The sequence below is a fragment of the Ischnura elegans genome, chromosome 8 (genome assembly GCF_921293095.1).
Source record: "Ischnura elegans chromosome 8, ioIscEleg1.1, whole genome shotgun sequence".
NCBI lineage: Eukaryota > Metazoa > Arthropoda > Insecta > Odonata > Coenagrionidae > Ischnura > Ischnura elegans.
This window is the reverse complement of record NC_060253.1, coordinates 66,330,119-66,356,280: the sequence shown is the minus strand read 5'-3', so window position 1 is coordinate 66,356,280 and position 26,162 is coordinate 66,330,119. Positions and strand designations below refer to the sequence as shown.

Genomic DNA, 26,162 nt, shown 5'->3' with positions numbered 1-26,162 from the left:
CGTGGAATAACACCCTTTCCTTTCTCTTTGCTGCGTTCTCAATTGACTCAATGAGGTCTCCCAGCTACCTTAATTATAGGTTTTCCACCACCTTGAACCTTCAACATTTCATGTCTAAGCTTTTCCCTTGTATTCCTTCCATCCCCATCCTTAAATGCTATCGCCGTAATGCCTTCCTTGGGTCATCCTTGTCCATGATGTTACAAATAATCCCGTCTCCACCAGTATTTAAAGCTCCTAATCCGCCATCGGCTATTTCCGACCGTTTTCAAAGGTTAATATCGAAACTAGAGAGTAGGCTACTGTGCATGTTAATAGAATCTTGGAAGCTCCTCGATTAACTTGAATCGATGCATTTCGCAGAATCGCTCGGTATCAGAAAATGACTACTCAACAGCCCCATTAACTGTACCATGTTGTGGGGAAACTCGTCTGATCTCGATGATACACTGTAAAGCAACAAGGTGTCCATTATTTGCAGATAACTTCACACAATCGGGGATAAAAAATCGGGGTAAGGCAAGGCAGGCTGAATTATTTTATACTAGTGATATTGATTTATCAGATATTGATTTCCTGGAAAGAATTTATTCGGCAGTTGAAATGGAAATAAAAATTCTTATAATCTATCTACATGATACCCTGCGAGTCACTACAGGGTGTTTAATACCGTCTTCTATTCGCAGTTCCAGCCAACTACACGCCAACTATCGGGCGAAAGTAGAATCACTGGTCCGGGTATACTTTTGCGCACGGCTCATTCAGAAAAGGTTCTTCTGAGAAGAAGTCGTGTCGTTTGCTTGCAATGGAGAATATTCCGATGACTTTTTCTCCTAGAAAAGGGAAATCTAACAAGAATTGCTGTGTGCCACAGTTTTCTTCCAAGGCCTGTAGGGACACCGTAGTTCGATTTCACGAATTTCCAAAGCCAGGCGATGTTTTCTATCTCAGGAATGATGGGGATGACATGGAGAAGGTCGATCGACGGAATTTGTGGACCCACCGACTGAAAATCGGGAAAAAGGTGACGAAGAGCATGCGTACGTATTCCATGCAGGGACAATGGGCATACATTAAATATATGTATTTCTTTTTATCTGCACATATTTTCTGAGACACAGATGCCATTATGGAAAAGCATTGGTCTAACCTTTGGGGGTATAATTGGTCTTAGCTAAAGGGGCTGCTGGTATCGGGGGCAATAAGTTGTGCTTTACCCTTAGGTAAGTCTAAATCTTGAATTAGATCACTTAGGTCCTCGTATTATGGGATAAGGTGCTCTTTTTGACTAGTCTAGGGTTCATCTACATCAGCACCTCAATTATGTAAATGTGACAGCGACGACGGCGATAGATGACCATCACGTTCTCCTATCACGTTCCGCTGTATCGCGCGATCATGTAAGCCACCGTCATCGCGTGTATCAATACTTACGTTCCCTGCGTCAATTCTTTGTTATATACATATTATATATATTAACCTTAAATATAATATTATATTCAACCCTCTTCATACGCAGATTAATTGTCCGTAGAGAATATAACAGACACTATTCCCCGCCAAAAAGTCGAACACTAGGGCCCTAAATAAAACTCTTTTCAACTTTCTACCAGAAGGGCAACATTTGCAATATGATCTATTGCTATTGCAACATATGCGATAAAGGGAGTCATTATTAGGAATCGAATAAAGCCTTATATGAAATTAGAACCTATGACATTTCAACAGGCTATTCATATCATAAAGGCCGTTCTAAACCGGGGCACGTAATTACGCAGGTGAGAACTGCATTTCTTTCTCTGTATGGCATGGAATTGCGCGAATGCAAGTGCGAAATTAGAACAGGGGCTTATCTGCCATCTCACGTCCATGCACTCTCGCATGTGTTCTAGCAATTCACTGCTTTACACGAAGCAATTATGTCTTTGCCTTCCTTCACACATGAGATCGTGCAAGTACGTGCGCCGTGTAAAACGGCCTTTAGACTTTCTGCTTACAATTTCTTGAAGTTTCATTACCCCATAGTTACCTATATCGGCAGGTAAATACGGCCGCCAATCTAAACCTAATACTGATAAATCATCATTTAATAAAGGTTTTCTACCAATGAATGCAGGCAACGTACATATTTGAATGACGAACGAACGCATCTACATCTACATAATACCCTGCGAGCCACCTCTAGGGTGTTTGGCAGGGGGTGATCAATCACCAGCATGCATTTGGACTCCCACATGCACACCACACCGTCCAAAATACGTCCCGTATAATAACAAACTATACTACTATATGCTGTTAGAAATAGAATATAGAATAGAAATTCAGAAACATGCATTAAGTTTTACATAGGTTAGTAGGCTACACTACAAGTCATGCAATCTATTTACGAGTTCTATTGCTGCCGTTATAATCTCTTATGCCTCATTCACATTACGATGGCTCCAGCCATCGTCGGAACTATCGTGCATTCACACGACGATGGTTGAAACCTGTGCCGCTCTCTAGTGCTGACATCGAAAGTGAACGGAAAATTGATGATTAGCAAAGCTGTTGTGGTTTGCATTGACAAGATATTACTGTTTTCAACGTGTATTTACCGAATAATTTTTTTCCGCCCATATTCTTCCTTCCTAGGACAAATCCATGAAAATAATAGAACTTCACGAGCTTTTCGTCTTTCTCTTGTCGCTTCCGTTTCCGGTCTCCCAGCGCCTAACCATAGTAAAGTGGCAACGTTCGGAACTACGTCAACTATAGTCAGGACTTGCATTCACACGGCTAGTTCGGTCAACTATAGTTAGGACGACGGCTCGGACTATCGTAATGTGAATGAGGCATTATTGATCGTGGAAAAAATGACATTCGGAATTCGGACGCATTGCATGTCCTCGCCATAGTAACGTAATATTACGACAATGTGGTTAAAAGTCATGATCACTGGAGAATGATACACCATTTAGAGAGATGCTCATAAGAATGAATATATGATAGTGGCTCTACCTTTACAAAATTTTCCCCTCGTACAGCGGCAGTCGTGTGCACAGCGAAAAGGTCATGGCTGGCGAGCGGTCCCAAGATGCATGACGTCATTACAAGTGAGTCACGCGAGAGGATGCGACTGGTTTTTATAACGATGCATTGCCCGGCGCGCGAGAATATCCACACCCACTACCACACAGTGGCTGCACCAGCGACGGAGTAGAATTTCCAACTTTTTCCAGCCTTTTTATTCCCGTACTAACATTTTTGCAAAAATTCAAGTTGAAATCTTAGACGATGGAAAATTAAACCATCTATTTTTTAATACTATTATCATACTACATTGTATTTTTACTACACTGTACTTTTACCACACTAATATTACCATACTGGGGATCGGGTGGGTGTGGTGGCTAGACTGTTGGCTTCCCACCCGGCGGGCTCGGGTTCAAATCCCGGCAGTGGCAGAGAATTTTCAGAGACTGCCCGATCCCTGCTTGAGTGTTGTGTGGAGGACATTTCAAGCGCAACACTCCGTCCGTCGGAAGGGACGCTAAGCCGTGGTCCCCTCGGCGCCTTTCGTCAAGAGCAGGCTAATTCCGACGCCGGGTTTCTCTCCACCCTTCCTTCCATGCCCTTCCCTAATGGCGCAAATGACCTCAGCTGTCGGTCGCCTCCTCCAAATACCATACCATACAATATTACCATACTGCAATCTATTTTTTTATTATATTACCAACGAGTAGTTGTATTTGAGTGGTAGCGTGTTCATGTCCATAGCAATCTTCTAGTTTCTGACCTGACCGTTTTTTTGTCCTTTGTGCTTGGCCTGTGTCCGGCAAGCGAGTGCGACTCTAATTAATGCTAGAATGAGGTCTGCATGCCTGGTGTGAAATCACCCCGTGCCGCACACCCTGGTGGTGGCTTGCACGGTACCTCGTAGATTTAGAATTCAAAGTTGTTTACTGACTCAATGAACGTAACGAAAAATTAAAGGAAATTAACGAAAGCCTAATTTCTCTATTTTTTTTATCAAAACATACCCTATTATATCCACATTTTCTGATTGGAGACCATTTATATACTCCGCTCTCTTTGTGATTTCACATCAAGTGTTCTAATCTAGTAATTCTGGGATTATCGCTGGCTTGAATACCTAATATCTCTCTGATATCTGATTCCTTATCCATCACCTTATAGAAGTACTCATTGATTGGTGAAAGAATCGTACCTCCACTTCAATTAACCTAACTTCACTCTTCAAGCAAGTGGTACTTAGAAAACGCATGAAAGTAGCGCTGCCATATCTTGTAGAGAGTTCGGTGGGAACTAAGAATGAATAATTTGGTATATTCTTGCGATAAATTTGCTCCCTATACCTCACTTTAGCCTCCGAAAAGCATCTGAGGCATAAAACTTGAATGCAAACATTCTGTGATTCAAAACAGATCTGCTATACGTTTATTTCGTATACCGCACGTTAGTTAAGAATGTCCTTATCATTAGTTTAAATGGAATACTACCCTGTACTCCATAAAAATCATACATATCTTTAAAAAATTGTACGTATACACTTTCGTGTCATTTCGCAAAAGACTAATGTAAATATTTCCCTTCGATCGTTTAGACTTTCCCATGCTCAATTCTCATTAATTCAATTACACTACCATCTCTATCGTAGCAATTTTCATAAAAACTTACTGCTCGTCTTTGTGTTATAAAATGAGGTTAATTCTGTTGCTGAGTGAGCTGAGAATGAGCTAAATGAGGTGATAAAATTCTAGACTGAAACTTCTATTTCTGTATCACGTGTGAGAGGTCCTAAAAACCATTCCAAATGGGCGATATAAAAATGGCAAACGTGCCGTGGTGACTTGCCAAGCCACTTCTGGGCCACGAGCCTCGAGAAATGAAATCACCCACGGAATTCGCTGACGATCTCACTCCGGTGGTCTCTCTCGCTTCAAGGGCACGAAGTCTCGCTCGACACATGGAAAAATTTTCTGATATGTATCACTTCAATGCACACCTTTTCGAAAAAATAAATCAAATCGACGCACATTATCGTGTATTCCTCAAAAGCCAAGTTCCAGCACAAATAAATGATTATGAAACACGTCTTATAAACGAGAATATTTTAAATGCATGGCCTAAATGCGGTGTTTTGTCAGGAATAACTTCGAGTGCCAAAAATTTTCTCGGGAAAAATATTAGTATTGACTGGTAAAAAAATAATCGCAAATAGCTTTGCGAATACCTTTCAAAGCAGGCAAGGAGGAAGGGAAAAAATTCTATCAAAATCACACGGCTGTATAGATCATTGAATATTCCATTTAAAGACACATGGGAAACTACCACCGCATTGCTAAGACACAAGTACCATGCAAATATAAATGAATGAGGTCCAGCACCAACTGTGGTTAAAAACTTCGTTAAGGACCATTTTCAACTATCAACAGACTCCCAGTCAACTTTACGGGTCCAGAGGCCTCACCCAATTATCCACAAAATATTTATGAGGATGCATCACTTCCATTCGGTCGGTCGATTGTCTCTTTTCGCGAGAAACTTACGTCATCATATTGAAACTTTGGAGCGTATGGAATAGACCTGCCTGTGAAATTGGGGAGCGTTGACGCCAAGTAGGTATAGCGCCTGGCACCTGATCGAGAAGTCTCCGGTTCAAATCCCGGGTGACGTCTTCCGAACCCCAAAACAAAATCCTCGAGGTGATCCATGGAAAAGGATCTAGCTCCCTTACCCTGAATGCGTGGTATTCACAAGCTTGCGGCTTAGTTCGAGGTGAACTCTCCCCTCAGCTTCTTTTTTCGCCGGGTTGGTTGTCCGAGGTTGACGACAATTTCCTACAGGATTCTTCAGGTCGAAGTGCCTTGTGGAATCACATGAGTGACTGTCGTTAAACTCTGACAACCAACGCGGCAAAACCAGATAGACGGAGAGATTCACGAATTCAGAACGACACGGGAAAGTATGAGCCAACATTCCACCGTCAACTATCCAAACCAACCTTCGGGCCGAATCTTTGAGTGAGAGCGTGATAAAACACGGATATAATGCAAAGAGACAATCGTGCGTAATAAAAAAATAAAACACTGAGGTAAAAATTTCAACTTTGATATTTAGGCAAATGTTGATATGGCTTTGTTTTATATGCAACGAAATTTTCAGGGTGATAGCGTAAGTTATGAACAATCAATACGCCAGGACAAAAACGGTCAACCTTAAAGAAGAGGAGGTACCTATCGATGTGCATATGTAAAGTGATGGATTAGGAATCAGATATCAGAGAGATAATACCGGTAATCCCAGAATTACTATATTAGAGCTCTTGTTATGAAATCACAAAAGGAGAGGAGTATTGAAATGGCCTTCAAGAAGAAAATGTCCTCCCGAGGGACATTACGGTCTTACTTACATAGCAGAGCATCAAAATTTTCTTGAGAGTTACATTTTAACTTCGACGAGCCCTCTTTGAATTACAGTAGGCCTTTTCAGTAGGTATGGACCAGTCAAAAAATTAATTGGAATCATAACACCAAATTACGTATTAATTAATTCAAATTGAGCTGAACATGACAGAAATTGAGAAACCCAGGTCAGGAAAAAATGTAATAAGGGGGATTTAGAATTATTTTTTAACTTCAGCTTGAAAAAATTCACCCAAAGACGGTTCAATTTCTTTGAATATGGCCTTTTTTGTGCAGCGTAATCTTCGACGACGAATGCTTGAACGGTAGACTGAAAATATTTGCCCTCTGCCATGGTAATTCAGCAGCGAAATGTTCTCAAAGGACCATTTTTCTTAACGGTTGAGTCAAGACACGTATATCTATTCATTCATTTCATCTTGATTTTAGTAATCCTTGCGTTTCAATTCACCTCCAAATACAGTAGACCTTTTTAGTGGATTGCCATTTCAAAAAAGTAATTGGCATTAAAGTTAAAACTTATTAAATAAGTTAAATTGACCTGATGATGACAGGCAATGCGCAACCCGAGTCGAGAAAAAATGTAACGAGAATTCAGTTTGATTTCAGAATATAGAAATTTCAAAAAATTAACCCTTACACGGTTCGATTTGTGTTTGAAATTTCCGCATCTCTGGCGTCAAAAAGACGTCACTGTGGTATGAAAATTTCGGTAACTCACTACTGTACGGAGCAAGGGTCGTCGAGCCGAGTCTGTACACCAACATAGCACCGACCTCACGGGTTATCGACCGGATATCCTGAAACCGTACGAATACCCCCTGCCCACCACCACCCCCGTGCTCACAGACAGAAAAGAGCAGAGAGAAAGAGAGCTTGACAAACACGATACTTCATCCCAAGGACAGCAAGGGAGCGGTCCTTCTCACCCCAATGTTATCCCTCTCCTCTCCGTATCGAAATGCCCCTCCCACGCCCTCTGGATGTCGCATTCCCTAGCCCTTGGGGAGGCCTCTCAACTCCTGGCCGCCCGCCCTCAACTCGCGAGGGAACCAGCGGAGCGGTGCCTCCCCCGCAAAACAACCGACCCCTCCCGGGCGACGACGGTATCGCGTTGCGACTGGTTCCGTGGGATGTCATGCAAGCGGTCTTCACCCTTCTCTGACTTCTCCGCTGGCACTTTCTCGCGAAAGTTCTTCCAAACTACCTTATTGTAGGGGAGGAATTACTGTAAGATAGACCCAGGATGACGCCCTAACAATAACAAGGGGAGACCACGTGCGTTAATACTTGAATATTCATTATACTGATACAAAAACGTTTTAAGTTTAACACAAACATTTCATCCACCCTGACCTCTCTGCTGGTTCTTTCTCACGAAAGTTCTTCCACACTACCTTAGGGGAGGAATTACTGTAAGATAGACCCAGGATGGCGCCGTAACAATAACAAGGGAAGACCACGTGTGTGAATAGTTGAAAAGTCATTATACTATTACAAAAACGCTTTAAGTCTAACACGAACATTTCACCCACCCTGACTTCTCTCCTGGGTCTTTATTGCGAAAGTTCTTCCACACTGGCGAAAGTTCTTCCACACTAGCTTAGGGGAGGAATTAGTGTAAGATAGACCCAAGATGATACCCTGTCAATAATAAGGGGAGACCACAAAAACGTTTTAAATCTAATACGAACAGTTTAGTCACTGTGTGCTATCAGTTACAATTTGTCAGGTACAAAATGAGTACCTGATCAACAGCATTTTTTGATGCCAACTTTTTTATCGAAATACCTAAGATGCTGTGAATGCATTTTTTGGTCATATTTATTATCATGTCTTACATAGACTGAAAATATTTGACATCTACAATGGTGTTGCAGTTGCAAAATGTTCTCTAAGCACCATTTTTCTTGATGGTAAAGTCAAGAAACGTATATCTATTCATTCCTTTCATCTTGATTTTAGTTAGCCTTGCGCTTCAACTCACTTTCAATTACAGTAGACCTTTTTAGTGGATTGCCATTTCAAAAAAGTAATTGGAATTAAAATTAAAACTTATTAAATAAGTTAAATTGACTTGATGGTCGCAGACATTGCGAAAACCGGGCCGAGAAAAAATGTAACAAGACCCAGCATGATTTCAGAACGTAGAAATTTATAAAAATGAACCCTGAGACGGTTCGATTTGATAAAAACGACCAGTACCGTTGCTGTACTACATAATCAGGAGCACATTTTGTACTTATTGTTACTGATGTTACACAGCGATGAAACTGCTCCTGAATGTAAAAAAGTTAAAAATATATACTTTAAAAATAGGAACTATTAATTTCTAAAATTTCTACATAAGCATGATACCTCAAGTTAATATACGCTATTTTGGCGGAAAATAGTAATTAATTTATAGTACTAATAAGGGTCAGTAGCGTAGCCAGGAATTTCGTTCGGGGGGGTCCAAAACCAGTGGTGAATAATTTCGAAAAACAGGGTACTAAGTAGAGGGTTTCAAAATAATTTTAACACTTTTCATAATCGAAATAACTTCATTTGAAAAAGAAATATATTGTAAATTCATGATTTTTCCATATTTTCTTTTCTTTAATGAAGGAAAATGATTGCGTTTCTATATTTCGGGGGGATCCGGACCCCCTGGCTACGCCACTGGCGCGGGTTGCCAATTTCCATTTGGTTTTTGTGTGAGTTAGCTCAGATGAGTCTCTAGGGACGCGCAAGATTGCTGAAATTTAGTCGACTGGAAACAGGAACGATCACTAGATGCAACCGCATCACCATCACTCATCGCTTATGGAAGAAGAGAATGCAGCATCTTTCGCAATCCGCATTTTTTACGAGAGAGAGAGACTGGATCTTTGAAAGGCAGAAGAAGCAGAGACTTGGCCGCATATTTTCACTTGATGACGAACTTATCGCCCACGTCGAGTGATTCCGAACATTTTTGTATCAGGTTCGCAAGAACGCCTTTGCAAAAATCACATGCACGCACACATAAAAACAAGACAGATCGAAGTAAAAAAATAAGTCTTCAAGATGGCCGACTTCGTTTTCTCTCGATCGTTACTTAAGCTCATAGAAAGCAAGTTTCTCCAATTACATAAAAAAGTAGGATGGGAGAGAAAAAGAGAGAAATCTCGATATCGACCGACAGATACATTTTGGACCCGAAGAGAAGGGGGTTGTCACAGCCTTCGGAATTTTTCAAGGAGAATTTGAAGAAAAAAATCGCACGCTTGAAGAGAAATGAGAAAAACGTGGGTGAAAATGATTTCAACCCGACTCCTTGTCATGATTGAAATCGTGGGCGCGACCTCAATAAAGTCGTCTCCATTCCAAAGTACCAATGGACTCGAGGAATGAATAATGGAAAATAAAATGCTCTGGGAACGCATTACGAGAGTTCTTTCGCTCTCCATTTAAGTGTAAGTAGGTGTACACGTTCCAAAACTTTTCATTGCCGCACATACCCACGTATTGCATCACCTCATTTTATCTTACGCTGATCGTAATCTATCCTACATAGGTACTAAGAACCTCTGGATCCTCAATATAACTCACGAGATGCCTAACTTGCTTTCGCAGGATTAACATTGCGGGACCCATCTTTATCGTTAAACTTAATGTTCGGTAAAAATATTTTGGTTTTTCCCATAAAAGATTAAATTACCTAGAACTAGCGTAGTGTCATCACGTGCTAAAAAATATCCATACGGAAAATAGCAATACGAATTCATCATATCACCGCAAATCACCACAGTGCAATTGAATACACATGAAAAAATTACGAATATTGGTCTCCGTGCTTACCTTTAAAATTGTAACTCGCTATTCAATGAAGACATTATCAGCAATGCGACAGCTATTATATGTATTATTTATAGGTTAACTATCAACTTAAGAAGGCTAAATAAAATTTTAAAAACTCATTTCTATAAGTTGCGTCTTTTTTTCAATAGACTTTCAAAACTGCATTGTCCGATTTGCAACACCTAGTAAAAGCCAACCTAACGGCTATTCCCAATATATTACATACCCAAATCAACAGTTTTGGATTTGGTCTGTGTGGAGATGTGGGTGTGGAGAAGAATGGAGGAAGTAAAGTGGACGGAAAGAAGGAGGAACGATTAAGTTCTGGACTTAGTAGGTCAGGTTAGGCAGTTTCTATATGAGATACGGAGGGGATAGAAGGTATGGATGGTGTGAATACTTAGCCGGGAGGGGATGCTGAAAACAGTCCATAAGGCCTGTTTACACGATAAATCGTGCGAGTTAGGGTCTGTTTGCGTGAATGATCTTTGTGGAGTGGAACGGAACGTGTACGAATGCATGGACCAAATTAGAACAGGTTCTATTTTCCATTCATGCATCCGCACAAGTTGGGTGGTTACACGGTGAATTTTCGTGTTCATTCTCGCGTTCATACATTTACACATTAACTCCTACGGGTTATTGTACCGTGTAAACAGGCCTTTATAGGGTAGAACCTAGGACAAACGAGAGAAAAGAAGGAAGAGTTCAGGATTTTTAGAAAAAATGAAAGGGAGTAGGCCTTATCATGAATTTAAGAGGGAAGTCCATGAAGAGAGGGAACACTGACAGAATGTTTCCTAAAATATAATCAGAAGAACAAAGCGTGATGGAGTGGAATTTATCCATATTGAAACAAACACTTGCAATTTTCCACGATTATAAACATTTATTCCCGACCTTGATTTCGATAATGTTACTTCATCATCTTCAAGGTACAAAACAGTTCAAAATATCCAGCACACCATTTTGAACTATTTTGTACCTTGAAGAAGATGAAGTTACACCGTCGAAATCTAGGCCGGGAATTAAAGTTTACAAGTGGAAAAATGCAAGTGTTTCCATCAATACTTCTTAAAAAATGAGAACCCCATGCGATCCTACCTTAATTGGTAGAATGCTTTTGATAGTAACAGGTTAGAACATGGTGAGCATTTGGTATTGCAATTATGAGGAGTACACATATGACTGAATCTTCCACACATATCGGAAGGGGGTTAAATTTACGAACGTATATAATCCTTACAGGCTTGACGTGGTGGAAATGCGATATATCCATGATAAAATATAAACTACAAATGGTAATTTCCACACTTAAAGTTATAACTCCACTACCAAGCATTGTTTTGATACTATATGTCATTCTTGAGGTCCTTGGTTTTTTAAGGTTTAAATTTTAAGGTATAAATTTACGAACGTATATAACAGCCGATTTGAGGGGACTGCGTGCTTGGCACATTCTTTCTCTCTCCTTCCAACAACTTCCTTCGCTTTCGAGCGCACAGAGCGTGCATCTTTTTCCTCTCTTAATCGAGGGCACCACCCACTAAAAGCGCACCTCACCCCACATCCCTCCCCGGAGCTATATCACGATCTCAGTCGAAGTATCTCGATGTTTCGTCACCGCATTTCTCATCACCGCGAGATTCCCTTTCGCACGGCGCCGAGCCTCTCGTGAGTGCGTTCCTCGAACTATCACGAAATTGAGTCATCGATACGCATCTCCATCGCCAGAGGCTCAAGCGGCGATGCTATTGGTACAGACGTATTCGTACGTCGCGTCGTATTGGTACAGACCAGGGGCGCAGCCAGGAATTAAGGCTGGGGGGGGGGGGATGTAAGTGCAACTAATATCGGGGTGTGTGTGGTATGGAATACCCATCAGGATAAGCGGTAGGTGCGAGATTATTAAATTGCGGAATTTTAAGATAAACAGTTCAAAATGGTGAGTTTTACGGCTCTCTGAGGGATATTTTATTAATCCTTACACTATTCTATTAGTAATATCAATCCAATTAAGTAAAATGGATGAAACTTAAATATTTCTCTGAGCTCTCGGGGGGGGGGGGTCTAACCCCTAGAACACGCCCCCCCTTGCTGCGCCACTGGTACAGACGTCGTCGTCCTTTCGGTAAAACAGACACAGGAATCTTAATGATTCCTTTCAACCTCTTATGCTCGATGTATGCGTGGCAAACTTGAGTGAAACTGTTATATGCATAAATCGGATTATTTTATGACTCGTGCACGAGAACCGCATTCAATGCGAAAAAATATCATGTTCACTAAAATGCCAGTCGCAAAGACGCACTCATGTGTCTGAATATCACGAAATTCCTATATCCTGTATTCCACATCTATGTACTACCCGCGAGCCGCCTAAATAGGCGAGTGGCAGGTGGTGTTAGGACATCAGCCATGAACATATAAAAATCAAGTGTGCAAAAACAATTATGGATAGCATTTATTCAAGTCCTTTATGATCCGAGAGAGAAACGAATTCCCATATCTATCCATTCGGCAAAATATCTCTCTTAATGTATCGCTTCTGTCGGACCTGTATTGATCCAGTGTAGTTGACATTTGATTTGTTGTAATCGGTGGCGGTGGGGTAAAGTCCTCACCTTTCAAACCATAAGTCATGAGTTCGAATCCCGCCTAGGTAGGTGGTCCCTAACCAGGCCATGGATATTTGTGTTGTAATTTGTGAATATTGGAACCCCCGATCTAAAGGCGTAACGTTCTGCTTACGGGGAAGTTGGAAATAATTTTTAAAATGTCAAAGGAAAACATTTAATATCACCTTAACTATTTGTGAGGAGCATTGCAACATTCACTTTAGCAATACGTATTAGCAGCACATGGATGGATCATCAATGGTATTACCATCACCGTCGCACCATTACTTGCCAAATCATTTTGCGCGATATGGAAAAAAATATTTTGATTTCGAACAATCCTCTTTTAATCTCCGTTTATCCATAAAATGCTCGTTGTATACGAAACTTCTCTCCGTAGAATTCTTGAGTCTTCGCGTGAACGTAGAACATTCTTACTGGGCCCAACTCCAGTGCTGCGGTTACCGCTCAAAGCGAATTAAGTTAAATGTCATCAAAGTTTGCCAGTCTTCCCCCAAGAAAAATCAACCTTTTCTTCTCGATAGACTGACCGAAGTATTTCAGTATTGTTATTCCATCAAGATTGGGAAGATTGGCGTTCGCATTCCGAAGCAATCGGCGACCTTTACACCCATTCCAGCCGATTTCCAAAGCTTTCGGCCAAAATTATAGCCCTGAGTACATTGAGAGGTGCCATTTCAAGATTGATGAACCTCTTTTTCTAACCTTAAGTGAGCAATTTATGATTATGATCACAATTTCAAATTTATACGGTCGTAAAATACGTCCGTGTCCATGGTTTGCTTTTGCTTCTCTTTTATGGGAGAAAGAAAACACTGTTTGGCACCAAAGGAAACAAATAGTTCCGCTGACGTTCAGTTTTTTTGCATCTTTGAATTCATAATTTATTTTGTGTTTACTTTGTTGTATTTAAATTTCTTACTTTTTTCTTTCTTCCACTCTTATACAGCACACAATATTTGAATATATAAATTTTTTTGTGCGATTAGATTTTTTTAACGCTCAAAAACTGCCCCAGCTGTTGCTTTAAACAAACATATGATGGTAATCCCAATTCGCGTTAACATACGGGTTACCTATATTCTACTGCACAGTCTCCATTTATTGCACTCCATATATTCTACTGCACTGTCTCCATATATACACATATGCAATATGGGTTCGAGTCCCCGTCGGGCCGCATTTTTACCTGCTGATTTTTTGCTTTTTCTATTTACCACAGCACCGTTGTCCTCGTACTTTTTCCATTATATGTTCCTATCCCTTTCTTTCCTTACCTGCGAATTTATTTGTATGTTTGCGCTTAAGACTCCGAGTGAATGAATAATGAAGTATTATGTATGAATATATAACATCAAAATAGTCTACCTAACTCTGAGGAAGGTGGATGTATACCACCGAAAATTTAGTTCAGTGAGTGTTTTTTTATCTTTTTGTGTCCCGTGTTTCTGCCCAACCTGGGATATTTTTATGTTATTTACCTCGTCGAGGAAAATTTCGAAGTGTCTATTTATATGCTTCGTATACTTTGCCAAGGTAGAATATATTTAGTTATTAATGTAAACTTTCTCGATGCAATTCTGTGTTTAGCTAAAATGTAGTCAATAATGAACGGATAATGAGCGAGTTCTTTGAGCAACCTACAAAAAATATTTAATTACACATCACGTAAGTTTGTGGAGCCAACGTTATCCTCGTTCACCGAAGTTCGTTAACTGGCACATCGCCGTTACTCATTGTTACAAGAGCCACGGACATCATGACTGTTTAGCATTGATAAAATCACTCGGCACGCCACTTCGGTCATGCACTTAAGGGCACACTCCGAGGTTAACAAAAGATTCGATAACAATGGGTTTGATAAAAATCATGAATGAAATTAAAATAGGCATTTTGGCTAATATGGTTATGTTACTGGTATCTTCGTGACATGATGCGATATTTTTCCATTCTAACGTCAGAATTTCTACAAATGCAATTCAGACATTAATTAATTATGTCCTATGATCACCACCATATGTTTTCTTGTAAAATCACCACCATAAAAATTGTAACCTCTCTTTGACGGTAAGGTCGTATCAAATCAAATTGGTACATATATGGATATGGATCAAGAAAATACTAATCAATGTAGAAAAAACAATGAAAAAGTGAAAAAATTCTCTTGAAACTTTTAAAACCCAAGAAATGAGAACGATAGATTCTCCGGGTCTTTCATCTTAAAAAATTATGTCAAATAAATTTCTCGCCGGTAATTTTATATGAAAAGCGAAAAATCACAAACTTACTCTCTATGACATAGTTTTTACTCGCGAATAAATCAGGAGAACGTTGTTCATTTGATGGTAGTACAACTTGCTTCTTTCCACTAAATACGCCCGGATGTTACGCAATAAATCTTCAAAAATCGTTTGGGAAAGTTTCCTACGGCAAAATATGAGACAGAAAATAGGTAAGCCAACTGAACTGTTGCGGGTTATAAAACTAAACTTGGAGATTCAATTTAATGATTATGAGAGCATATTAGAGACCGATTCATGGAAAAAATTAGATGCTCAAAAACGTTAGCGACAGTTACCATTTTTTTATTAAATTGTTGAAAACCCCACCCTACTAATACACATAACTACATACACTCTATGTACATTCCTCTTTGTTTTCGATTAACCTCGTTTCTTATGCAGCGAAGGCTACGATAACACGGTTACGTGTAGGTAGAAGTGTGAACATACCTTGACTGACGCATAATTTAGATCACGTTTTGAAGTATAACCTGTTATCCTAGTGCCCGTCTCCAATAATCTCTCTAAAACATGAATATGATTCTCCTACGTTGGTTTATTTCCATTCCAAACCCGCTCAAGTTCTATTCTACTTATCTCTATTCGTTCAATTTATAGCCTGATTTTTTAATATAGGAATGCTTCAGCACTTCACTACCTCAAAGAGGTGGAGCAGTTAAATTTATTAGAAATACCAGAACAACCAATGATTTATTACGCCAGTATATTATGGCTACGCGGACTCAGTAGCAATGTATCTAAGCGATAGTAAAATTTCAATATCACTGGACATGATTGTTTTTCTTTATTCTTCACATCTCAATATAGCTTCTAGCTCAGCAATCCTTTGTTTTTCTCCCTGTCACCAGCACCAAGGCGCCAACTCAACAAAAAGCACCAAAGAATCAAAATGCAATTAAAGCAAACGACAAATTAACTCCAGAAAATGAAACAGATTGATAACGTATATAAAACATGTATAAAAGTGATATGAGTCATTCAAAGTCTATGCACCTGGAGTAAGGATGGTGTAGGTATTGCGCTGGGAAATGAAGCGTCTATGAATGGGAAAGAACCGATGAGAGGATCGTTGTACAAAAGCATAAATAAATGGCAAGCAAAGAGCGTGATATGAATCGAAGCACTTGTTTGATTTTTTTTTAATTTTCTCCAGAAACAATGACCCCTCCCCACCCAAATCAACTTCTGCCCCCGAATCTCTTTGTGCTCTCTGACGGCTATTATCTTTTCTTTCCAGGTGGCTAGGCCCCACCATGTCCACGGCTTGGACGGCCGGTGGTATCCCCCGAGCCCACCGACGTCCCCCGACGACGCCACAGCCCAGCGCGGCCCCCAGCAGGGCCTCCAGCCACCAGCGCCACCGACGACTCCTCCGAGCAACGTCCCCGACGGCCTCCGAGCGGCGATAATATCGGCGACAGGACGGCGGCGGCGGCGGAGGCGGAGACGACGGGGGGCGAGCAGCCATGCACAGAGCGTCGTACTTCGAACCCGGCCCCTACGCTGCCGAGTCCCATTTGCAAGGCTCTTGGGTGAGTAGATCCATCGATGGAACTCTATGAAAACCTCCTTTAATTCATTACTAGAATCCCTTTCTGTCAAAAAAAAGCCTTTATATAACATATCGATGGCTAAGTTCTAATAACACGTGTCTCAAAATTTGGCCGGTCCGAGTTAATACTGCTAATAATATTCATAAAAAATAAAATTCAATCAAAAAACAACTCTTCGTTTGCAAATATATGCTTCTTTTTCAGTTTTATGTACTTTTGGATTTTAATTTCAATTAAAATTAGATACAATTTTTTTTTAATAAATATTTTTTTGCTCTTCTAAAAAGTTGGTATTTTTGAGATACGTGTCATTAGAACTTAGCCATCGATATTCATCAACATATCACCCAGTAAGCCGCCTCAATAGTTTTGTGGCGAGGTTTGTTAAGACACCAGCCTTTTACACATAGAAAGGAGATGCTCTAACGAAAATGCTTTTACTTCTAACCCGGCTCCTACGCTGCCGCTTACCATTTTCAAGCCTCTTGGGTGAGTAGATCTATCGATGGGACTCTATGAAAGCCTCCTTTAATCCATTACTAGAATCCTTTTCCGTCTTAAAGAAAAAGCCATTAAATATTACAAAGCTGTAGCGAGCGAAGAATTTAACCCCATGATAAAATATATCCATGATAAAATATAAACTACAAATGCTAATTTCCACACTTTAATTTATAACTCCAGTACCAACTATAGTTTCGGCACTCTATGTAATTTCCAAGGACCTTAAAAATGACATATAGTGTCAAAACCATGCTCGGTAGTGGAGTTATAAATTAAAGTCTGGAAATCACCATTTGTAATTTATATTTTATCATGGATATATCGCATTTCCACCACGTCAAGCCTGAAACAATTATATGCGTTCGTAAATTTAACCCCCTTCCGATATGTGTGGAAGATTCAGTCATAGGTGTACTCCTCAAAATGTTCTCCCCCCTCCCCCAAACTCTTCTAAGTAAGTAATCCCGCCAAAATTTTCTGGTAATAGCCTTGAGATATTGAAGAACCTCACCAACTCAAACACATGGAGCAGTCAAATTAGGAAATCCAGAAGAATTGTTGTATCCTTAAGAATAACCTGCTTACAGCTGAGAGCACAAGCATAGAAGTAAGAAAACAATTCATTAAATGCTTCGTCCGGAACCAGCTTTTGTAAGAGAGCGAGGCTTGGACGTTGACAGCAGCAGAGAAGTTACCAGTAGAAATATTTGAAATGCGTTGCTACCAAAGAATAATGAAAAATATTGATTGAACGAGTAAGTAATAAGGAAAAGCTAAGAAGAGTGAGAGGAAAGAGAAGTCCTCTGAAACCTTAAGGAGAATACGGGACAACTTAGATGGCCACATTATGAGGCATGATGAAAAAAATCTGCAGAAGGACAGGAAGAAGGGAAAGGGACGGCCCTGAATGAGTTATTAACTATATAAAAGAGAAGAAATACGTCGATATGAAAAGGCTAACAGATAGACAGAGGAGTGGAGAGCCGCGTCAATCCAATCTTGTTGACTTATGATGATGATGTCGCAAAAAATGTTTCCTACGTTAAATAAGAATTGACAATTTTTCGATAAAACTGAGGAGGATCGTATTATTTATTTTATTTTCTAATTTTACGCTTAGAACTGCCTACTCACTACTCAGCATTTCTCAAAATTTATTTGAAATCCATTACTACTCATTGATAAGCCAATACACTTCTATTCTTAAATGGAACGTTTCGTAATACTCGCTAAGAGCAATTTTCCACGATACTCTATTTTGGTGCTTTATCTCTCGGGCGTGTAATTGACGTGTTACTTCACCGTCTCAGAGAAATTGGACGTTGCATAATACCCTATTGCACTTTGTGAGGCAACATCACTATCTGATAAGTTTAGCGGAATCTAAGAGATTCGAAAATGAGAGCTTATTGATCAAATCAAATCGCTCATACAATGATTTCTCCACTTTCCAAATTTCGGCAATGATGGATTTCACACTGCAACGTGACACTGATAAATCCTTTTTTGTTCCATTACCACATATTTAATGCACCACAATTCATTCATTACAAAAAAATTTAGCGATAAATACTTAAGTAGATAGCACGAATAGAAGGATCAACAACTTTGCTATTTCCACATAATATTTTATAAGGTATCTTGATAATATTACTCTGTAACGAAACCATGGTCGGTGCTAATAAAATATTATGTTGAAATAGCAAAGTTGTTGATCCTTCTATTCGTGCTATTATGGATTTCCACCAAGTTACGCCCTCTACGATTAATTAACTTAAGTAGATAAATCTGCAGCTACAAAGATTTCCCCCTTTTTGTGATATCAGTACAATAATGAATTAAAATAAATTGCCGTCCTATTTAATGAATAAATTTCAACTGACTAAAGAAAAGAATACAAGAAAATCAAATAAAATTGACAATAAATAAAATGAATATGGACTTTTCCACAAATTTTAATACGTCGAACTTCCACTATATAAGCCTGTTAAAATCAATTGAACTCATGAAAAAAATTGAGTATTTAGCACCTACCCTTGTATTCATCAAACCAAAGAATTTTCAGAAATTGCAATAAATAATAATACTTAATATATTGCTATAGTTTCGGTCGGACACAGAAAAATAGGTTATGGTTTCGCGACCGTGAAATTCATCCTCCCCAAATGAAACTTCATCAAAGGGAAGCCCTAAATTAAACGAGTAGGGAAATCTAGGGAAATTTTCAGGTTTTGTTTTTTTTGAGAAAAGAGAAAATATGGGTTCGAGCAAGAGATGCATATGGAACGTAGAAAAACGCTGGGAAATATTCTCATGGTGAACGCTCTCGGGTAACGATAGATCAGAGAGCAGATCTGGAGAATGGGAGAACATGGAAATGGCGTGCTGGAAGGAGAAGACGCGATTATCTCTCTCGCTCTTTTCCTTTTTGGTGCGAATGAACCGAGGAGAGACATCCTCCACTCCGAGAAAGAAGGCTCTCGAAATCTCGAAAAAGCTGTAGAAAACGCACCAAGTTTGCACACTATTCCCTTTTTCCCTTGGAATCACATTCCCCTCCGATGATGCGTTGCCTATTTGATAAACTTTTTATTAACCCCAAAGCACTGAAAAGAACAAGTGATTATGTACGCAGTCACGTCGCGACATTGTCACCAATAGCCGAATTCGCGCAAATTGACGTCACTTTTTTTATAACTCAACATATATGCGAATTTTTCCGAAAACAATTACTCCTCTTCAGATAATTCTACATCAATCATCAACATCTCTAAAAGTTTGAAATCTATATTTTATGACAGTGCAATGTCTATAGTACTATATTTCAAAGTTTGTCTACGAATATAATTGGCGGCGTAGAGCCAAAAATAAATCTAAAATACGTAATTTTCGAAAAAACGGAAAAATCGAATTTCCATTAGAAATAGTGCTACTTCGAGGCAATGTATATAAGCAAAAAAATTTTTAATTAAAAAGTAAGCGTGAAAGGTGATACCCCAGACATATTACTACATAACTTATATAGTCTAAGCGAGTTTCAAGAAAGTCGAAAAAATGATTTTTGTCCGCCTTTTTCCGGATCCGGACCACTGTGCGTCGTCTTCGTCGCTCTCAAATTCAATTCAAAATAAGGTTTATATCCATACTGCAAGTTTTACATGAATATTTACATAGAGAGGTACAATATTATAATGCATATATACAGTAAGGTCCCTGTTATAGGAATACTTTCCTCTTCAGAGCATGTCATAATTTGTTATTATTTATACAGTGTTTGTGAGCATGTAGCAGGTATGGCAAAAATCAAAAATCTGGAACTCTTTTCTTCCGGGGATGGCTATTGGTCCGACATTCGTCCCAGACGTGAGGGAAACTGGCAAAACCCCACGTAGCCGTGTAATACTGGTGTTATTTCTGGTGATGTTCTCGCGGTGCTGTTAGTCGCTGTTATCCCGGTGTCCTTGGATTGCTGGTCTATAAGTGGATCAAATCCTTGGGCTGCCTTAAATATTTTTACAATTCACGGTTGCATGTTGGTAGGGCGCTTGGATTGTGAACTGTGGCTCTCAAAAATGACCCAGGTTATCTACATCTACATAATACCCCGCAAGCCGCATATAAGGCGTGTGGCAGGGGGTGATAGGACACCAACCGTTTACAGCTAGAAAAAAATGAAGTGCTCTAACGAAGTTGGGACTAGCGTTTATTAAAGTCCTTTATGGTTCGGGGGAAAAAACGAATTCCCATATCTATCCGTTCGGCAAAACATGTCTCTTAATTTATCGCTTCTATCGGACCTGGAAATATAGTGTGGCTCTAATATTATGTTCTCTGTGTCGCTCTTAAAGATATTCATTCTCAATGGCTCAATCGATCTAAGCCTAGCGCGCAGCCTCCGAGTCTCCAGCGGCTCCCAGCCTAATTCGCTTAACATCTGGGTAACACTGTCTGTGCGCCCGTAGCAGCTTTTGACGAAACGCGCAGCCATAAATATTAGTATGTTTAAATAATAGTCATAAATAATACTAAAATAATAGTTATATGCCCAGTAAGAGGCCAGCTGCCGGTGCTTATATATATACCACCTCTTCAGCGGCGATGAATGTGAGCAGAGTGCTCACGCGGGTGAATAATGACGACACAAGTTATAGGGATCAGTATAACCTTTCCAGTGTTAGTGAACGAGAATGAGAAAGACAGGCTTCTAGTGAGCGCATGCAAAAGCACACTAAAACTAACAAGACTAAACCTAGCCGACATCGGAAGTCCGGAATGGCCCTGATTGGCCCGAAACATTGGAAATTTCACTAGTACAATTTTTGTTGAATTTTCACCATTTTATGATTTTTTTGGTGCCTAATTATGCGTTTTTGCCTAATTCTGCGAAATTACAGACATTTTTTAGGTGTTCCATAGCTTGCAACTATTCCTTTCATAATAATTAAAAACTATAATTGTGAGAATGAAGAATGCATTTTAATTCCATCTTTAAAATTCCCGTGCCTCAAGAATTTTCATTTCACTGATTACTACGTGAAAAAGATTTTATCTCAAATGAACGTTCAACGAAATCAATGTAAATATTTTCTTCCAACACACTAAAATACATCCGGCACATAGTGAGAGTCATATCAACAGTAATGAAGGTGACAAGTTCGTTTTTATTACCAACCTGTATTACCGTTAGTTAGAATCTAATTATAATTCACCGCCTTTCGTGGTTAGGTGGGCATATTCGCAGTCAAGCCGAATTATAATCGCTCTTATTGAACGATTTGGATTTGGCGGATTTGAATATTCCACATAAATCGTTCATTTTTAGTTTTAATTGCTTAGTTACCTCAACAAGAAATTGCATCACTTTCTTTGTTAAATTTTGTAAAAACAATATTGTTTACAATAATTATGTCACCAGGGCAATGAGGTTATTTAACAGTGCATCATATGTTGACCTATTTGCTGTCAATACACTACCTACCGACTTGATGTAAATTGTATATGATATGCTACCTTTATTGCACAATAATTGTAACTTTAAATGTATTACTTTTCTTGTAATTTTCTTACAAATAATATTTGTAAATTTTTTTAACTACCCTATCATAAATATTATTATTATTATTATTTTAAACGATTTGAATTCGGCGCCAAAATCCTCCGTTTCATGATATATGGGAAATATGTTCGATTCCAGGGAAAAGTGTCAAGTAAATAGATTTGGCCGTCTATGCAGGTTTCATTGCATAGAGTTCAGCGGCCGTGCCTCTTCAAATATAATCTCTCTGATCGCTCCAAACCATCATATCTCTACACAGAATCTTCCCACTTTTCCTCGGCGAGAGACCCCTTCTCTCTTTCCTTCAACGATCTCGTTTCGTAACAATACTCCTGTGTCTTTCCCTTCCACGGAGGAGCGTTCCCTTATGGCTCCATTTCAGCCACCACTCTCACAAGCGGCCGTCTCAATGGCTGTTGCCGTTGGAAAGGCGACCTCATTCCATACGCGACGCGGAGACATCACTTGACACGGGGGAAACTAAGACAACGTCCGATAAGGGGGTGGTAGAATAAAAGAATCTACGCTGAATACTAAAAAGGGAATGGGGTAATTTAAACCTATGAATTTTAAATTTGTAATAATAATCATGGGGGTAGGAGAGAATAGTTTCTACCCACTAGGTTTGACATAGTTGTAGAAAAACGTTAGAATACGGTTAAAACATTGAGCTAAAAATCGAATGGCCAGTTTGCGTTCACCGTTGGTCCAGTGGCGGATACAGACGGGGGGCGCAGGGGTCGCGCAGGGGCCCCCCCTCCTTGTGGGGACGCCCGTATTGCCAAACATTGAAGAACCACAATTGTAACTTTTTTTATATCATAAGATAGCAATGTCTTGTATTTTTACATAATCACTTTCATTCAAACTTCTTAAATTTTGCATGCGCCAAGATTATTTTTTATTACGATAAAAGTAAAGGTAACTCAAGGTATCTTTTGCGCCCCTCCCTTGAGTTTTTTCTGTATCCGCTACTGCGTTGGCCGAACCTCTACTTCATTCAACTATGCAGCCTAGTACTCGATCTGTGGGTCGAAACTAAACCGTTCGAAGGTGAAGCACGTGGTTCCTTCGGTGCGAAACATTATCTGCGTTTCGTTTCGTGCCAGAGTTGTAGTTTAGTGTCGACCCGAAGTAGTTTTGACTCCGATTTCGTTTCGAACCCGAGTTTAGCTCCCCGGGTTTAATTCTTGTTCGTTTCGTTTCTACATTCCCCTCCCGAGAACGAAACTATTGAAATTTTACTGGTATTGACTTTCGTTTAGTTTCGATTACCATCCCTGGTTACAGGTGGGGGAGCGTGTTAGCTGAGTAGGTCGAATGCTTGCTAATTAATGACGAAGGGCTCTGAGTTCATATCCCATGTGAAGTCGTTGGAAATAAATACGCGGCACTCTCAATACTCCTCTTTCCTATCGGAGCATGTAGCTAAAATTTTTATTATTTAAAATATTTGAATGGAAAAATACTAAAAGACAATTTTTAACGAAATTTAGAAACTTGGAGGCAAACATCCTGAAAGGAGGAACTGGCTGATTTTGAAAAAAAAAAAAAACATTTGTAACACCGATACGGATTAGCAAATTTTCCGGGAAATACACTTTGCTCAAAACCAAAATTTGCATTTTCGTAGAAATTCACTCAATAAAAGTAACCAACTATGTGGAAGGAGAGATGTAGTGTATCTTGACTTCGTTATATTGAGATGGTACTTTTCCACAAAATCGGAATGCACTTTGATTCAAACCAGGGTGCCCTCTTTTGCCACCGCAATCAAACTTCGGAGTCGAGAAAGGCTATTTTTACTTTTATAATGCTCTTTTGGTGGTTGCGGTTCTGTCTGAGGATGTGAACGCTCAAATGAATTTGGTGCGCGACCATTTCCATTCTCTTCATCATCGCCTTAACCTGACATCAAACGAGCTCGGGGAGAAAACGCCCACTTGCCCCGGGCATAACGCCTCGGGAGGTTTCCCTTTTGTTTTCGCCACAACTAGGCTCATCAGGGAAAAAGAGGAGGAGGAAGCTAAGCCATGACCGAGATCGCTCACAAATCTGACCCAATACTAGCAACACAATCCACTCATCAAATGTGGGGCGTCCGTATAGCTCTTCTTCACCTCACACACATCCGAGAGGAAAAAGAAAACAGAAGAGAAAAAAACCTCAATGGGCCTCAACAGCTTCATATGTTTTTACCCGCGTTTCCCAAAACATTTATGCCGTCGCCTGACTTCCCACGGTCTTCTTTCCGACGGCTTGTTGACGCTTCCTCTCGAATATGTGTAAGAGTGATTTCCTCCGCGCGCTTTCCATTCGCGAGCTACGAGATCCTTCGGAGTGAGGTGGGAAAAAATGGGAGACACTCGGGCCTGTTGGCAGAATTGATAGTCATGACTGTATTCGAAAATTACAATAAGGGCTCCTTGGAAATCCCATCGTAATAGCATAAACTCTAAGAATAAGAATCCCTACCGAAGAAAAAAATACATTGCTACAAAAGTTTTGGAAAGAAGAAATCTTCCGGAGAATCGTCGCTGTTCGCAGTTCCACGTGATCTACTACGCATACTCGGATACCACTCCTTTCCAAACCACGCATAATAATACCGACCCATAACCTAACGTTGTACCCACTGCGCCATCGCAATCCCCAATTACAATCAATTAATATGAAATTTTAGTCATTGAAAGCACGACACTAAGTTAACTACACTTTGCGGATTCGAAATATCTCGGTTTAATTTGAACGGTTTAGATTTAGAAAACTTCTCTCACTATATATGGGTTCCTAAGCTTATAGCTTGACCAAGCAGGGGCGCAGCTAGGAATTAAGGCTGAGAGGGGTTTTAGGCGCAACTAATACTGGGATGTTTGGGGGTACGGCATACCCTCCAGGGTACGCGGGAGGTGCGGGGGCCTCCCTAGAAAAATTTTAGGATAAATAGTGAGTTTTATGGCTTTCTCAGGGATATTTTATTAATCCTTACACTATTCTATAAGTAATATTAATGCAATTAAGTAAAATGGATTTAACTTTAAAATTTCTCTCAGCTCTGGGGGGGGGGGGTTATCCCCCAAAACCCTCGCTGCGCCGCTGTGACCAAGAACAACCCTTTGAACGCAGAAAAATATTTAATTATACGTGTTGATAGCCCATTGGAAGCTGGTATACATTTCAAACCAGTGGCGCAGCGATGGGGGGTTTTGGGGGATAAACCCCTCCAGAGCTCAAAGAATATTAATTCATTTTACTTTATTAGATTAATATTACTTATAGAATAGTGTAAAGATCAATAAAATATCCCTAATAAAGCCGTAAAACTAATAATTTTAAACTAATTATCTTGAAAATTTTCTGGGGAGGGCCCCCGCACCTCCTGCTTACCCTGGTGGGTATTCTGTACCCCCCAGACTCCCAGTAGCAGTTGCGCCTAAAACCCTCCCTAGCCTTAATTCCTAGCTGCGCCCCTGTCTCAAACCACCTCACGCCTCTCACCTCCAAATTAATCTCCTACCTGTTGTTATAATTAATTGTGTATCCATAAAGAAACCAGTTAGGATCACCATGAAACAGTAGTACCGCCCATGCAAACTGATACGTACTTATCTTCAATATTTCACTCTTTATAGTGGAATGCTACTAATCTCTCCGTCAAGCATTCATAACAAAGTTCCGAAATCTGGTCGTTACTATTGATTATTCAGCTTATAAAAATGTTAGAAAATACATACGTGAAATAAGATTGTAACGTGAAGGGTGATTTGGTTTATAAAAAATTGAAGTGTTTCCGTCATCTTCGCGCAGTTGGACAACGGGACCATCAGTTTATCTCCGGACCACCTCAATGATCATAA

The 26,162-nt window shown here is 39.8% G+C and overlaps 1 protein-coding gene across 1 annotated transcript in view; it reads left to right on the top strand.

The window, feature by feature from the left end:
- The window catches only part of LOC124163642, a 338,009-nt gene that overhangs the window by 276,771 nt on the left and 35,076 nt on the right, over positions 1-26,162 (top strand). The window contains exon 4 of the mRNA XM_046540693.1: positions 16,430-16,724. Coding sequence (XP_046396649.1) covers positions 16,659-16,724 — 66 coding nt within the window. The 5' untranslated portion in view covers positions 16,430-16,658. The remainder of the gene's footprint in view (positions 1-16,429; positions 16,725-26,162) is intronic.